General features: G+C 43.6%; 1 protein-coding gene across 15 annotated transcripts in view; it reads right to left on the minus strand.

Annotated features, from left to right (window-relative positions):
* The window catches only part of IQSEC1 (IQ motif and Sec7 domain ArfGEF 1), a 298,040-nt gene that overhangs the window by 22,217 nt on the left and 258,697 nt on the right, over positions 1 to 17,126 (minus strand). For all 15 annotated transcript variants that reach the window (XM_074550173.1, XM_026798151.2, XM_074550167.1 and 12 more), the window contains 4 exons: positions 4,595 to 4,756; positions 3,188 to 3,310; positions 2,284 to 2,450; positions 7 to 146 (listed from right to left, as the gene is read on the minus strand). In XM_074550173.1, the coding sequence (XP_074406274.1) occupies positions 7 to 146; positions 2,284 to 2,450; positions 3,188 to 3,310; positions 4,595 to 4,756 (592 nt within the window). The remainder of the gene's footprint in view (positions 1 to 6; positions 147 to 2,283; positions 2,451 to 3,187; positions 3,311 to 4,594; positions 4,757 to 17,126) is intronic.

Genomic DNA, 17,126 nt, shown 5'->3' on the forward strand with positions numbered 1-17,126 from the left:
ACTCACCGGTTTCTTGCCCACGATGAGCTTCTCCACCTTCTGCACCTGGGACACGTGGTCCTCGTTGGTCTTCAGCTCGCGCTTGCGGATGCGCTCGTAGATCCCGATCAGCATCTCCCGCGGGATGTCCTCGCCATCATCCACCCCTGCAGGGTAAGCTGCTGTTAGCAGGGAGGAGAAAATCCTGCCCTCCCAGTGCTGCCTGCCTGCCTGGATGTTTGTGCTGCTTTCTGCCAGCTGCCAGCCAGCTCCTCCTGTGCTGCCTCAGCCACGCAGAAGAAGGGGTGTGAACGTGATTTAAACACTGATTTTGGTCCAAAAGCTCACTGCCCACACACCAAGACATTGATGGAGATCATCCAGGTTTGGGGATTTTTTGTTTTAAAACTCCCTTCTAAAACTAAGACATAAAAAGGCTGATTTCCTAAAGTGTTGGGGAAGATGAAACAGAAAAGCCTTATAAATATGATTGTCTGGCAAAAGATTTTGAGAATATAGATGCTATAAGTGAGATTGAAATGAAAGCAAGCTTTGAGATACTTTAGTTACTGAACAACTGGAAAACAATGGTGTGGTCAGCTGAAAGTGATCTCCTTTGGATGGAACAACACCCTCTGCTTGCAGACAGGCCCAAGGGTCAGAGCAGACCCTACAGCTTGGTAGAAGGGGTCAAAAGAGGAGTTTTTAGGGTTTAAAATGTAACCCAGTATGGTAATGTAATGATTCTTATAGGCTGTATGTAAATGCTGTAGGATTTGTATCTTGTACTGGATTGGTTAGTGAGAATCAGAATATTCAACACAGGAGAAGATTTATTGTGTTGGAACGGGAACCTCGCTCTCTTATACTTTTACTCTCTTACCATTTTACGCTTTTACCGTTTTTACTCCCTTACTCTCTCACCCTCTCTCCCCCTCTCTTCTCTCGGGCCTGCTCTATCTGTGGCTGCAGCTCCAGCAGGGCCCTGCACCCAGGCCCTGTGCAATGAACCCCAAGTTCCAAGCCCTGGATTCAGAGATCTCTCATCTCAGTCCATCCCCACTGTCCTATCCCCCGACACTCCAACACTAAAGGATTTTTTTTTTCTTTCACACCTCTGTTTGGTATTAAAGCTACAATGAGTTAAATTCCTTTTCAGACACTAAAGTCTCCATATGACATTCTCCTAGGAATAAACTCCTGGGAGGAAGCAGAAGAATAATCTCATTTTGCCTCTGTCTCTTACTCAAGATTCATGAAATAATTTCCTATGTGAGAACCGTATGAATGCATTATAATTATTTAGTCAATATTTCATTTATGGTTTCAAAAAGAACTAGTTTAATCTGGACAAAATAGCCCAGATCCAATATTATTGTTTAGCACTGTGTGATCATCATTGGCATGGCAATCTAACAAATGCCACACCAATGGCATGAATGCTTGATCCTGAATTTTTAATAGCAATGGAAGGAGTCCAATTTCACTAAGTGACTTAAAGTTGGGTTTTCTGGGGACAGAGAGATGCATGTCTCCTTTTTAAACAGGTTTTAAAGCAATAAACTCTTATCTCACCTTCAGAAGCAAAGATAGAATACTTTGTCACCCCAGTGCAACAACGACTTCCATAAAAAATACAGTGATAAAATACAATTTGTTTGCAGATAGAAGCAAGCAAAACCCCCTCTGTTCTATGCCACATGGCCAAGCTTTCCACAGCCCACCCTTTGTGATGCAGTGATTTACTGCAGCAAGGCAGCCTGTTACAGAAATGGCTGCAGTAACAAGAACTGCTGGCATGCATTGCTGCAGTTCAGACAGAATGTGCTGTGGCTAACTCACAAATGTAACTGCAGCATTACGCCAAGTGATGCACATCAGGCCTTTGGAGTATTTGTGGATTTTACAAGAAAATCTCAGCACTAACTTAAACTTTGCTAAGCTGGAACATCTGCTAAGCACAGGTTGTTCACTACTGCCTTATATAAATCTCAGGGAATAAAATCACCAACCAGGACTTACACTTTCAAGATCTGAAATTCCAGAACACCAAAAGTATTTTCGTTTTACTGCTCCTAAAATGAGAGGTCCTGACAATACATCCATCCACTCAAGAGAGACAAGATAAAAATGACAAAATATGACACAATTAATTCTGGTTTGCCATTACAGAAATGACTGAAGTCTGTCCAAATGGCAGCCAGGTGACAGCAGCGTGAGGTTGTTCCCAAAAAACACAGAGTGTCCCTGCAGGGCCAGTGACAGGGAGAAGATTTGAGGAGCTTTGCCCTGAGGGTCTCTTACCCCTGAGGTTCTTGATGAAGTCCTCCAGCTTCATCTTGCGCTCGGGTTTGACGTTGGGGCTGTACATGTCGGTGTTGAGCAGGATGATGGCGAAGGCCAGGATGAAGATGGTGTCGGGGTTGCGGAACTGCCGCACCACGCCCGGGTTGCAGATGCAGTAACGCTGGCTGGGAACACCAGGGAGGCCGTCAGGGCTGGGAGGCACCGCCCACACGCACAAATAACCCACCTGCTGCACTCCAGACACAGCTTTAGCTTTCCATCCACAGCTTTTCCTAAGGCAGCCCTTGAACGTGCAAGGAGTTTGGTTCTCCTTAACTGTAACTTCACTTACTACAGTAACTCCTGTATCCCATTTTTTTCAGTGATTAATACCCCAATAGCAGCTAAGAACACAGCATTGATTTTGGCTTACTGCCATGTGGTGATTTCCAACTTATCCTGCCCTGGATACACCTCTGTCAGTACTGATAAGTGACTCCTCTTTCTCCCACTGTTGTTGAAGTATTTAATGAAGAGTCAGGAGTATACATTGTTTATTGTATATATACCCTAGAAAGTACATGGGCTTTTAATTCCGCTCATATAAACTACTAAATCCAAATATATTCTTAAAGATGTTCAAAAATCCTCGAGTATCTTTTCAACTGATGCCAGAAAGAACTTCTGAGCAAGTTCTATTAATACAAATGCCAGACGTGAACACCACCAGCAAATGAAACTTCCTATTCCATACTTGGCAACCTCCCTCCCCAAACAAGACATGTTTGAAAGTGTTTGTACCTCATGATGACGCTGACAATAATCAGGAAAGGGACTTGGATAAGCCCAGGTTCCCCAGTTCTGCAGTCTGACTGCAAAGCAGCAGATTTCTGGGGACTGAGGGATTTATTTCACATCCTACCTAAAAGCTTCAATGAGCCGCTCCACCTTCTGGGCTTCTCCTTGGACACGGATGTGGGCCTGAAATTTCCTGAGTGCTTCATCCAGCTCCATTGTGGAGAAGTCCATCTCATCCACCACACAGCTAAGAGAAAAACAGAGTCACATCGTGTCTCTTCATTTCTAACAACACAGTACCAAAGGGAACATTTTGAAACAGAAAAAACTTTTCAATTTCCCATCTGACAGAGATTCTTGGAATTGTTTTTCAAACTTTCAGCAGCAATTGCAATAATTGCAGGTAAGCTGTGAAGGGAGGTTGAAAATAACAGATCAATGAGAATGTGCACATGTGAGCAGACCCTTGTGTTTTTTAACTGAAGAGCCACAGGAATGACAAATGTCTGATCATTGTAAGTGATGTACCACTGCCACACATAATTATTAGTTCTGTGCTTCCAGGCCAATCAACTATCACAATGCCTCCAACAATAATAAATAGTTTATACTGCTCAAAATATCATATCTCAGACAGCCTGCAGCAGGCACAATAATCTGTACCAAATGGCTCTGTGTCTAGGAACATTCTTAATTGCAGAGAGAAAAAATAACCTTGTTTGGATACTCTTCTATTATTACTGTAATTCTCATCTCCCCATCATTTGCCGTGACTTTCAGTTAACATTTATGGAGAAATAATTATTTTCTTGCTCTGAAAATACAGTGCTGACAAAAAATAAAAGGGAACCATTTTAATACAATCAGCCACATGAGCTATGTCATTCTAATACTTTGTTTAAAGACTGCTTTAAAATCAGAGGCTTATAAATTCCCTTTAAGCTTAGCTTTTAGTTTTGAAATGACCAGACATGAATCACTGCAAGCAACAGCGCTGTAATGCAGAAACCACAGAAAGCACCATCCACTTTTAAAAGGTTTCTCTTAAATGTATAGATATAAAATGACAAATTGCAGAAGCTCATATTTTTCTTCCAGTAACACTGTAGCTAATGTAGATTAACAGCAAGCTATTTATTCCCTGTGCTGTTGTATTGCACTAAACAGGTATTTGGTTTGTGTCCTGACAGGGATTCTTACACCTTGCTTTTACTATTTTTCCTTTTATGCTAAAGCACAATGAAACAACGAGCCTGGCATTTCTCACACCCTTTCCAATCCTCACCTAAACTTTATTATCAGTTCTGCAATAATGCTCACAGGCTTCCCATTATTGCAAGTTCTGTTAGAACGTCAAAAGCCCTTTTCCCATTCCTGGTGTAAATGGTGTTTTCCCGTTCCAAGGTGTGAAGCACATGTGCAGCCTCCAAATGAAGCAATTAGCGCAATTAAGGAGGGGAATGAAACAGCGTTGCTGTGGCCTGCAGGCAGCAGGGGGGGCAGGGCTCGCCCTTGCCCGCACAATACTCACTCCAGCACGTCCCTGTTGAACTGCTTCTGCCGATTGCCCAGGAACTCCCCGATCATCTGCCGGCTGAGCCCCTTCCTCTGCAGCAGGAAATGCGCCACCCCCACGGGCGTGTCGGGCACGAAGCCGCGCTCGATCAGGTACTGCACTCCCTTCTCGGGTTTTCTGGGGACAAATGACAGTGCAAGAGTCTGACTTCCCTTCCATTCCTCCTGAGCACATCTGCTTCAAATTCCACACCAGTTCTGTCAGTGGTGGTGAATATATTCAATCCCTTGTAACCAATGTCCCAGCAGGATGGGCTGGTGGAGCTGCAGGAATGAATGCCCAGCTGAATGCATTGCTCACTGCTAAGAGCTGACAGCTTTGAGACACATCTTTGCCTGTTTTCACACATTCCCTGCTCCAGAACCCTCCCAGGGAGAACCTTTGGAAGCAAACAGCCTCCCTGGCCAGTGAAACAAAGCCCAACACCAGTACTAAAAGCTCCTGTTGCTGGGAGAGAGGCACAAACTGAATTGAAAAGCTGCTGCTGAAAAACAAGAAACAAGGAGATCTCCTGACCTCCCCCCTGCCTGCTGGCAAAAGTGAAACTTAATGAATAAAAACATCTGAAGTGGTGTCACTTGCAAGCTGAGAGAACAAAAAATAAGGGGGAAGACTACAGCCAGTCAAGCAAAAAAACTCAAAAATGGTGTAACTCTCATCTAATAGAGACTTTTAGTTCCTTCCTTTAACACATCCACTGCCCCAGATTTCCCTCCCTCAGACAAGCACCTTCCCAGTTTCTGCAGTGTTTTACATCTCTTTACACAGCTCCAGATTTAGCTGCAACCATTTTCACATCCCAAAACAAAGCAAACCAAAGTAATTTATTTTAACTTATTAAAAAGTGTGTGCTGAGGAGGAGGGTTGAGACAGAGCTGGCAATAAAAGATTTTGCTTATAAAGCCAAATGCTGCTTTTATGCTCAAGTGCTGCAAAATCCCCCTCACAGCACACACTGTGCACTGCATCATCCAGCAGTGCAACACAGCAGAAAACCATCATTGCTTTTAAAAATATTCAAGGAGAATCTTTACAGAACCAGTAATTCCATCAGCAGCTTTATTTTGTGTGGAATTATGCTATAATGTCCACCTGTAAGAGTGGGTGGTTTGCAGCTGGCTGGCTTGCTGGATGACCTAAAAGATATTTCCTTTAAGGCAAGCAAAATCAATCAGAGAGGACAAGGTGACCGTGCTATTTTTATACAAGGTTGATCACACAACCATAACCCTTCCCCAGGGTTTTAATTGCAAATAACATTGCTAAATACATCATCATTCAGTTCTCCTACTCTTTTACATTCCATTATTATACACTTAATACCCTATTAAGAATTAGGCAGATCAGAGAAATATATATAATTTAATCAAAAGGGAGTTCTCAAATCTCAATTTCTTGCATCAGGCTTTGTGGCTCTTTTCATCTGAAATAAGATTACACACACGGTCATCTTCTAAAACTAATCTCCTTCATCCTAAAAAGTCCTTTTTCTGTAAGTAATGTAATTGCTATGTTCATATGCTTTTAAACTGTATTTCAGAACCCTTAATCTTTCTAAATTTAAATTCAAGCACCCAGCAAAAACAGGAACAGTTTTCTCCATCCCCTTGTTAGTGAGCTGCATTTGTCCAGTAAATTCAGAGAGATGCAAACCCAGGAGAGCTCCTTTCCAGTGACTGTCAAAGTGGAAAACAGCACTCAAAACCCACAGCTTCATCCAAATATCGCCTTCCCCTGACAGATACAAAATGCTGGATCATTACTTACTGTACTAAAAACCAATTTGAATTCCTAACACGTGTATAAGCCTGAACATTTAAAATTATCACAAAGAGAAAATAATTTCTTTTTCATCAGCCCCTCTCTGGTTGTATAATTTTAAGTAAGTCTGGGTTTGCTTTGCCCAGAAGCTTTGCCCTGGTTTGGTAATATGAAGTCACGTGATTCAAATACCCTTCAAACCAGGCCAGGTGAGTGTCCAAAACAGAGTTAAAAATCCATTTACTAAACACTGGAAGCCAAGAGCTCTTTTCCCATCAATGCTGGAGTGAAATATCAGGGAGTTTTGCAGTCTGGGATTATTTGAAAGCAGTCTAGGATTATTTAAAATACTCCAGTTTGTTACAAAAGCTGTAACCTGGCAGCAGCAACATGAAAATAACACCTGAAGCCCCAGGCTGCAGGAATGAAGGCTGCTCCTCCCCTGTTTGATCAATCACTGGTAAGGCAGGCAGGCTCAGGGTTTATTGTTGTTTAAGCTCCTTCCCACCTCCCACCAGGAGGGACATTATCCTGTTCACCAGGAAAAGTACTTACCAGAAAATGATGACTCTTCCAGAGTGTTCTGAAGTGCTGTATTTCCAAGGAAAATTTACTTCAAAAGTGAAGTTAACAATAGGTTCAGAGAAAAATGTACTCAAGGGGGCCTTCCCTTCTGCTTTTAACATAAGCAGCATTTTGTCTCCTTTCAAAGACAGAGAAACTGAAGAACTAAATAGGATAATGGAAATTTAAGTCACCTCCAACACCAGAAATTTCAAACACCACCAAGTCTGAAGGAGTTGCTCCCTAAACGCACAGGAGGATGTGATGGTTGTGGTGCTGATCTCCAGCAAAGCACCAAACCTGGTTTGCTCCTTCCCAAGGTGTTTGTTCCCAGCAGGGAGCTGCCAGGCTGTGGGGGGCCCAGGTGTGAGCACCAGCAGCAGCCAGGGGTTCTCTCCTGGCATGCTGTGGTGTGTTCTTAAGTTTGTTAGTTTGCTCCCCCCATTTTCTGTATTAAACAGTTTCTCCCTTTCCCAAGACTTCCTGCTGCTACCCTGCCAGTTAGGTTGCTATGGAAATGAAACTGCTCCTCCCCTGGTTTCTCTTATAAAGTGAAAGTGCCTCCTCCTTGGGCTCAGTCAATCACCCCTTTTCTCCTCCCAGGTTTCAAGAATTTTCTTTTCTCTGGGAGTTATGGTTGGCTGTAGCCCCGGAGCCCCTCCTATGATTTATAACAGTTGGTTACTTTGGTATATCAGTTATGTTTCGTACCTCCAAATATGTATTTCTATTGGATAGCCGGGTTTCCCTGCCTTCTTCCCCCCTTTTCCCTTAAAACCCTCTCCCGCCCCCTGTTCGGGGCCATTTGCTGGGTGTTTCCCCTCCTTGTTGGTTCTTCTGTAATAAACCGACAGTTTACCCCCAGCAAGTGGTCGCCTCCTAATTCGTCTCTCACCGCGCTGCTCCGAGCTATCACCCAGCTCAGCCCGAGGCCAAGACGCCGAGGGGGGCTGTTTTCTGATGCGCAGGGGCCCTGGCCTTCGCCCCTCACCAGATAGCCGGATTCCAGGGCCGTGGGTGCCCCCGCGCACTGGCAAACCCAGCAGTTCCAAACGGAACAAACCTTCCCGCTCACCCGAGCCTGACTGGATGCAGCAGGGAGGGCACACGAGGGCCAGGATGGAACAGGACAGCACACCTGGATAAGTGATCCTCCTTTCTGTCTGCTCAGGGCTGGGCAGAGGCTGTTTTGTACTTACAACTAAGAGTCTTTTGTGATTAGGAAAATTCCCACTGATGGCTTGTTAATTACACAGACCAATAACAGACGAGATAAGAAATCTATAAATAGCAATGGAGGAAGCAGCAGAAGCAGAGCAGTTATTTTCAGATTTGAATACATTAACTAATATCAAAATAAACCCTCTAACATGAGCACCTTGCATAGCTGATGATGTAGTTATTTACAGAACTTTTGATATTTACAAGGTTGCTTCCAAAATAAGTTTAAAAAGGTCTTCTGTATCAAAAAAACCCAACAAAACAACCTAAATGAAACAACCAACCAAAAAAGAAATCACAAGGATCTACTGAAAGAAGAAGAAAAAATCAACACCAGAAGATGTGCAAAATTTTTTCATTAAATTCTCAGAAGTTGATCAAAGGACTAAGGGTCTTGCCAGAAACTGATTAATAACAAGACATTTAGGCTAGTTTAAAGTGATTTCTATGGGAAATAAAATGATGGAAGGATTAATGCAAACTTTAAAATAACAGATCAAGCCAGTATATTTTAAAAAGCTCATTTCTTAGAGAGTACTGGCCAGATCCAGAAGGGCTCAGAGTTTGAGAAGGGAGGCAGAGACAGCTCCTCCTTGGAAGCAGGGAAGGGTAAAACCTGATTGACTTCCTATACATATCCAAACTGTTCTCCTTAAATTTTCAAGAAATATTGCTTTTACAAAAACACTGCAATGATTCTGACCAATGAATGTGGTGGAGGAAAAGCTTTTATTTGGGTTTTGGATGGGAAGAGGGATCAGCACAGGGTGCCCTGGTGCAGCCAGTCCTGGGCAGGACAATCCCAGTAAGCCCCAGTGCTGAGCTGGTCAGCATTCCAGTGGCACTGCCTGCAGGCTCTTCTCACATTCCTGTGGCTGGCTTGGGGCTTCTGACAAACTGAACGATGCCCAAAAGGTGTTTTGGGTTTGGGTTTCTTTTTTGTTTTGTTGTTATGTTTTGATTTTTGGTGCTTTTTTTTTTTTCAGCATGGTTTGGTGGTTTGGTTTGGCTTGGTTTTTATTATTATTTTTTTAATCCAGTCAAGCACTCGCCACAGCTGCAGCATCACTGCAGTATCCAAGCCACAGTGTGGATCAAGTGCCTGTGTCCACAGCAGCCAAGAGGAGGAGAGAAGGAGTAACAGAAACCTGCCACAAAACCACAGCACTAAGGTGGGTAAAGCCTTGCCCATTCCTGACAAGCTGAATATGTAAAGCTTACAAACACCCTAAACCACATGAAATCTTTGTATTTCCTTTTACAGCTCAGCCAGTAAGAGAGCTGTAAAATGAGAGATTAATTAACAAATGAGCATGGGCCATTTCCAATAGCCAGCAATGCCAGAAGTACCATCTGAATTAAAGCAGGGATTTATGAACAGTGTAAATAACCACAGGCACACTGCTCTGACAGCTGACTGAGGCAAGGGGGCAAAGCCAGCCTGGCTGAGAGTGAAAGCTTGCTGAAACTTCTGTAACTCCAGGATTTCTGAAGGCACACCTGTGTTTGTGGGTTCCTGGGCTCTGCTACAGGGAAACGGAGACAATCTGAAAAGGAGCAAACCAGAAGTACAAGCATTTCTTAGAGGCTGTTAGAAACCCACTGCAAACAGGAACACTTCACAAACATACAGCTGCCAAAGAAATCTTTTCATGTCAGAGGTGAAGTGTTTAATGCAGCTATGATGCCAGCCCTCTGTAAAAAAAGAATAATAACAATAATAATAATCTCACTTGCCTTTGATACCAGCGATCTCATTTTGAAAATATTTACAGTTGTCACAAAAATAAGCATTACTTCAACTCTAAAAAACAGGGATGGCTTTTTTAATGCAAGAACCTAAGACTTAGAATCATTGAAGAAGTTAAATATTTTTAAATAACCAGGCTGGCAATAACAAGTTAGTTGAACATTCTCCTTAGTCTGGCACACAGCTCAGTTTTGTTTCTATGGTTGTACTTTTTGCTTTGCTTTTCATGAAGAGCCCACTGCTGCTGCAGTGAAGCCAAGAGAATCCCTAGGTCTATTTTAAACCTTCTGGCTAAGAAGGAAAAAACCAATATCCTTAAAATACTGCCCAAACTAGTGCCAAAACAACTTGTCAGAGTTCACTCCACAGTGAGGCAAAAGGGGATTGAGAGGAGGAAAATGAGAGAAACTGAGTGGGAACCCTGAGCTGTACTTTTCTCAATTGCACAGTTATTCAATGAAGAGAAAGAAAAACTGACTGTAAATTGCATCTTCTGGTAATTACAAGAAAAAATCCCTGGGTCAGGAAAATAAGCCAGAAAAGAGCATACTTCTCCCTTCTGCATCTCATGGAAACAGGAAGATAGCTATTCCCATAATTTGGGCAGGAGCACTAGTTTGTCCCCAGTGGGGATGATTTCTCCCACATTAGGATATTAATGCTCTGAAGTTCATTGAAGACCTCCCACCACAGATGGAAAGGTCAGGGCACACTTGCAGTCGCACCAACTCACCTGGAGTAACCTCTGGTCACAAAAAGTTAATTTCCACTCATGCCACTAAGGAAAGAATTCACCAGGAAGTGATCTCAGTGCCTGGTTCTGTTTGGTGGGGGAGCAGAATAAAGAGAGGAAACTCTGTTGATGTATATTTTCATGAAACTGGGCAACTGACCTATGTGGTTCTACCATGACTTTCTGCCTGGCCAACCAGTTTCTTTATGGCATCATTTCCTAACAAGATGCCAGGAAATTATACATTGAACATTACTACTGCTGCTGGATGTTTAGGTTGGTCTGAAAAGTTATTGCCTGAATCAGAGCTGATTATAGAAGGGTAAAAAGTGTATCAAAGGACAAAAAGTGTATCAAAGGCACCTAAATGCTCCTGAGCAGAAAGTCTGGCTCATTCTAATAAAGGAGGGGAAACGGAGTTTAAAGGTGTTTCAGAAAAAGGATTTTCCTGTGTAAGAAGCATCATTGCTGAGGCACAGAGGCACACCCCAGGCACTCCAGTGCCGTAGCTGGACATGTCCTTGCTGGTGAAAACAGCCCTGAGTCATCCTACCAGAGCATTTCCTACCTCCTCATGATCCCTCCCTTGGCAGTGGGCAGCCTGCTGCTTTGTCCCCCCACTCCTTCCTTCCTCACAAGAAAGAAGGCAAGAAGAAGGAAATATTTTAGTTAAATTACCCAACCAAAACACTCTGTGAGGTTGTTCTCACCTCCTCTGACCCCGCTGCATTTCTCACAGAGCAGGGGCAGGAGTTTGTAGCTGCCAGCAGAGCAAAGCACATTCCACTTTGGGACAAGACATATGGAAAACTGGCTGCCTCTCTCAGAGCTGTGTGCCAGGGCTGAGTGTTGCCCTCATGTTTATGCAAGTGTTGTCAGGAACAACACTTTAGGGTGACTGTGTCCTTTAAATTAAGGAACAGTCCCTGTCTGTGTCTTCTCGTGTCCCTGCCCTAAATCCTCTTTCCACACCCTCGCCACACTTACACCAAACAGAAGCACTTCAGCTTCAAGTCCTGCAACTCTGCTGAGTAAAAATGGGAAACTCTGCCAGTCACCTCCTCTTTGAAAGGGACACCTTTTGTGCAATATAGTTGAAACATCTGATTTGCCAATTACAACCTACAAATCCCCAATCCAGTTGGTCGATATGAACTGTTACACAACAAAGCGTTGATGGGACCTTCCCTTTTCCTCAACTCTTTTTCCTACACAGCCTTCCCATGTCTCTATGCCAAGTGTCCCCTGCATTCCTGCAAAGGCAGCTGGTCACATCTGTCACCCTCAGCATTTGACCACGGGAGATGTTTGGACAGAAGGAATTCCAATTCAGGCACCTGGAGCTGCTCAGCCAGCGAAATTCCTCCATTCCTCCTCCATTCATGGGCTCATTTTCCAACAGGAGGCACGCAGGCATTGTCAGAGCTCAGCTCCCATTCCTGGCACGTAGCAGGGAGGCAGGAGTGTGCCTGGAATGTTTAAGGGCAGCAGGAGAGCAGGAGCTGGAGGCAGGGATGAGGTGATGGCTCTTGCAGGGACCCAGGGCCACTCACACTCAGCTATTGCTGCTTCCAGCAAAGCCACATTTGCTTCCAACATTTTGGGACAGTTTATATTGCCTTTTAATGGCAATAAAAGGAATCCCCATGCCCATATTTGAACCCAGTGCTTCAATTTACTATTGGTTCTACATTTCAGCTGGTTTGGATGGGATATAATTTATGCTAATCCAAGCACTTGTTTTGGAAAAGAAAGGAGGAAAAATGGCTCCTCCGGGAGAAAAGATAAAACATGCACAGAACAAAGCAAAACACACAAAGCTTTTTTTTCTTTGGGTGTTCTCACTTAGGGCTAAATGTTTTTAGAAATAATGAGAGTCATACTAAGAACATTCTTCTCCTCTTACTAACTCCTCGGCATGTTAGAGGACAAGTTACATGGAGCGCTTTGATTTTAATTTTTGTTGGAAGCGACTGCGCCTGAATAATCTGCAGTCCAGATGTTGCAACAACAGTAAAGTCCCTCTTAGCACACACACCAGGACAGCAAATGGCTCTGTTGTGAAATCCTGCCCAAGCCTCTTCTCTCCCCCTTCCTCTTTCTATCAAATCATTCAAAAAATTCATTGAAGATATTAGGGATCAGCTGGCAAAATAAAAGAATTGGTTCAAAGGTAAGGAGAATGAACTCAGTTTGATTTACACACTCTCCCTCCTACTCAGTCTGTATTTACAAAGTTTAAAATTGTTAGAAATGTTTCCAATAAGCTTCCAAATTCAAATTGAAAGGAGGACAGTCCAAAAGCACATGTTTAGAGACCAGATACTGGAATGGATGAGACTGACTCTAAGCAATAGAGAAATATGTTCAGCATCTTAACTGAAATTCATTATGAGCATGATGGGTGTAAATTGAGAACACCAGATTAGTGCACTTATTACAGGAGTTAAATTAATTACTACTTGCAAAACTATTTTTTACAAACCAAAAAACATTTGGAAACTTTTAAGGATTTCAAATAGAAACCAAGCTTGCAGCACTTCCTGAGTGTGACAGTATGCAGGAATCCAAATTACCTTCAGTCTCTACCTGAAGAGAGTAGAGACTGAGATGGAAAAGGATGGAAACTTTATACCTCTGTTGAACAGTTAAAGCTGCTTTCATGGAAAATGAAAAATGTGCCTTCTCTCAATATTATTATTGTGTGCCTCAGATTTCCAACAAGAATTTATCTAGAAACTCTAATTTGTAATATTGTCTTTGGTATAATCCCACCAGCACTCAGCAAATTCCACTCATATCTGCTTAGTAAAATAAAAAAAACCCCTTCTTAAATTAATATTCTGGGGAATCCAGAAATGTTGGAAAAAGTCTGCTCCTGGAATTAGTATCCAATTCATATCAACAGTGGGTTTTAAATTGGAATAAAATCATCCCCATTGAGCAATAAAGGAAGCCAGTAGGGCTTTCAGGGCTAAGGATGATACATCATTGCATATTGCAAACAGATACTGAAGCCTTTTTGTGTCTGTCAATAAATCCTTCAGGAGAACACTGGAATAGCAGGAACCTTGATAATGGCCTTTTATAAAAGAAGCTACAGCAAACCCTTCAGCACAGAGCATTGTAATGCACTGAGGACACGTGGGGAACAGTTCTCCATCTGCCACTGCCCTTTCCAGAGAGGAAAAGAGGACAAAAGAAGGGAGGTGGAGGGTAAAAGGAACCTGGGAAAATTTATTGTCAAATTATTGCTGGCCCAGACTCTGTTCTAGCACTGTAAAGTGGTGTCACGTTCATGTATCCCCAAGAAGTACACGTAGGATTAGGCTGAAAAGCCTAAACTATGCCCTGGTGTCAAGCTCAGAGCAGTGAAACAGCCCCAGAGCTGCACTGTGCTGCCTCTCCTCAGCAGCAATGTCAGCAATCAGCACCAGCAGGACTGGCTCCCATGGCAAGGAACACAATGCCACAGGAACCCTGCCAGATGGGAGGCCCATTTACAGCGCCTGCCAACAGCTGATATCCCAAAGGAGACACTAAACATGACTCCAGGCTCTGCTAGATTAAAAACTGAGTCTGAGCAACGCCAACCCTTATCTCCCATCTTCTGCAACACCAGGCACAGCTGCAACAAGTTTTCAAACCACTCAGATGTTGTCCCCGTTTTGCTGACACAGAAGGTGTTTGTGCCCTGTGCCCTGGAGTGCTGAGCAGGCACTGCCCTGTCCCTGTCCCTGTCCCTGTCCCTGTCCCTGCCCTGCCGGGTGTGTCACCATGGCCAGGGCACACAGTGACCCCGGGCAGTGTTAGCAGCAAACACACCTGGCAGCCACAAACCCCTGTCACCCCCCTGGTGGCACCAGGCTCTGTGGCAATCCCCGGGCACAGAATGCCAGCCCTGCACTGCTGACCCACGGGCAGGACACATCTCACACTGCTGAGGTCAAACACTCATCATTAATCTCTCAGAACCATCAGTGCACCAGTAGCAGGATGGAACCTGAAAATCCTACCAGAATGGGGTGCAATAACTGGTAAACCTGGTATTTCCAGCCTGCAGTCAAAACAAACAGGAGAATGAAATCACAGCTCTTTTTTCTTTTTTTTTTCTCCTTGTTTTTGTTTTTAAAGCAGCAGTCAAAAGGCCTCTTGAAGCCTTGTTTATAAGCAAACCAGTCTCGAAGGCTGGATTTGCATTGGCAGGATTTGCAGCCTGCAAAATAAACCTTTCTAGGTAGTGTTTTCCTTCTGCCTGTGAGGGAGGAATGGTTTCCAGTGCATTTCTCCCAGTCCACATCTCTTTCCAGCTCCACTGAAGAAAATGCCCAATTCAACACAGCTGGCCTGCCCAAGGCTCCCTGGGAGCTGCTGCACTCTGGGCATGCACCTGCAGCCCTTCCTTTGGGGAGGAATGAATGGAGCACACACTGCCAGGGGGAATCACTGCTGCCATTCACAGCCACCGCAGGGCACTGAGGCTGTTATTACTCACTTGCCATTTCTTTGGCAGAAATCATTCCATTTTGGGGGATGCTTTACCTTCTAGCTTAGGGGCTGCTACAAAACACCTTTGAAAAGTGCAAGTGCACTTCTTTAACCAACACTCAGGTTCCAAATTGAAGGGCAAGTTACACTATGGAAAAAAATTCCGTGATCAAGTGATGATCACAGAGTCACAGAATGGTTTGGGCTGGGAGGAATCCTAAAGATGATTTCTTCCAAACCCTTTGCCATGGGTAGGGACACCTTCCAACAGAACTCCCAGAAAAGTGATTTTCAATTACCTATAATTTTTTCCTGATGTCCTGTGTTATCCATTCTCCTGGGAGCTTTGTGCTCCTGATGTTTAAGTGAACTGACCACCAGCTGTGCTCAACTTTTACCCCACCCATAACTGCCTATCCTAACAAAGGGCCTGATAAGAAAATTGTCCTTTGGCTTCTGAAAATTGTTATTAAAATAGGAAAGCCAGAAAAGCTAAAAATTGAAATTTCAATTAAGATGATAGTGACTTTCCATGCTTTCAAAATCCTAATCCTTTTTACCACTTCTGCTCAACAAAGCAGAAGTATTTGCTACAATTTATGCACTTCTTTAAGGTTTTTAATTCTTTGCATTTCAGCCAAGCTTCATGTACCACAAAGAAAGGACATTTGTTAATTAAGGCTTGGGATCTTAATTTGCAAGAAAGATTTCAAGACACGATTAAATTAACGTGAACTCCTTGTTAAAGACATGACTAAAATTTCCTCTGGTAGATGCAGACATTTGGAAAAAAAAGTTGCCTTCTTGTAGTAGCTAAGTTCAAAGCCACTTCTTTCAGTGCTTCCTCCTGGGTGGAGCACACATCCTCCCAGGGCTGCTGCCAACGCTGTCACTGCCCCTCATTTTGGGATCATAAATCTGTTGTGAAGATAATGTGGTGAACAGACAGTGAAGTGACTCTGCTGCACTGACCTGGCCACTGCACTCACCACTCACCTCCAGATGCAATTTGCAATCCCACCTGATGCACTCTCTAGAGACTCCTGAGCTTTCACAAGAATAAAGCTTTGAAGGTTCTCCAGCTCCCTTCTCAAAAGAATTTACAGATTTATGTACCATCACATTCTATGACAGTTCAGTACCTGACACTGACCATTAAGGAAAATGTCACAATCCTCAGACTTGAAGGGCCACAATCAAAGCCCAAGACATGTGGGATATGTGGGGTATTTGGGGACTGTCTGAGGAATCAATAGAATCACACTGACTTAGCAGAAAGTAATGACAATCTTCACTTTGCTCTCAATGCTGGAGATAAAATGCAGTGGAGAAAAGGAAATCACACAGAGCAGAAGATGCACTCAGAGGTGCTGCCTGGAGTTCTGCAGAGTCCTGTCCTGCAGCACTCACTGCTGAGGAGCTGCTCATCACCTCAGAACAATACAGAAAACAGGTTTATCTTTGTGCAAATCTGTGCAGCAAGGTCGCTTTGATCTGTTTCAAACAACTGCCTCTATTATTGTCTGTTCCTGATGTTTACTTTTCACTTTCAGCCTCCCACTGACGAGTCACCAGCAGCACCTGACAGCTTCAATGCTCTCATTCACCCCTGCATGCTGCCTGGGCACTTTTTCCATTCACTTTTTCCCTACACCCTCCTGCAGCTGACTCAAAAGATTTTACCAAGCCTGAGGCTCACTGAGCATTGACTGCTCGAGGCTCAATTGCTGTGCAAAACCCAGGCAAACACCAAGTGTTAAATGTCAGCCAACAGCACCAACACCTTCCTCCCCACCTGCCCTGCCAAGGATGCTATTTTCCAGTTTTCTAAAAAAGAGCTAATTGATGTATTTTCCTACCCATTCAACTTCACAAGCAGCAATCCTATGATTTGCATAATTCCAATTGGCTGGAAGCTCCCATAAAGGCATTTTCACACAGATTAAAAACTAAACCTGGAAGTGTTTACA

Source organism: Zonotrichia albicollis, chromosome 12 (genome assembly GCF_047830755.1).
Source record: "Zonotrichia albicollis isolate bZonAlb1 chromosome 12, bZonAlb1.hap1, whole genome shotgun sequence".
Classification (NCBI taxonomy): Eukaryota; Metazoa; Chordata; class Aves; order Passeriformes; family Passerellidae; genus Zonotrichia; species Zonotrichia albicollis.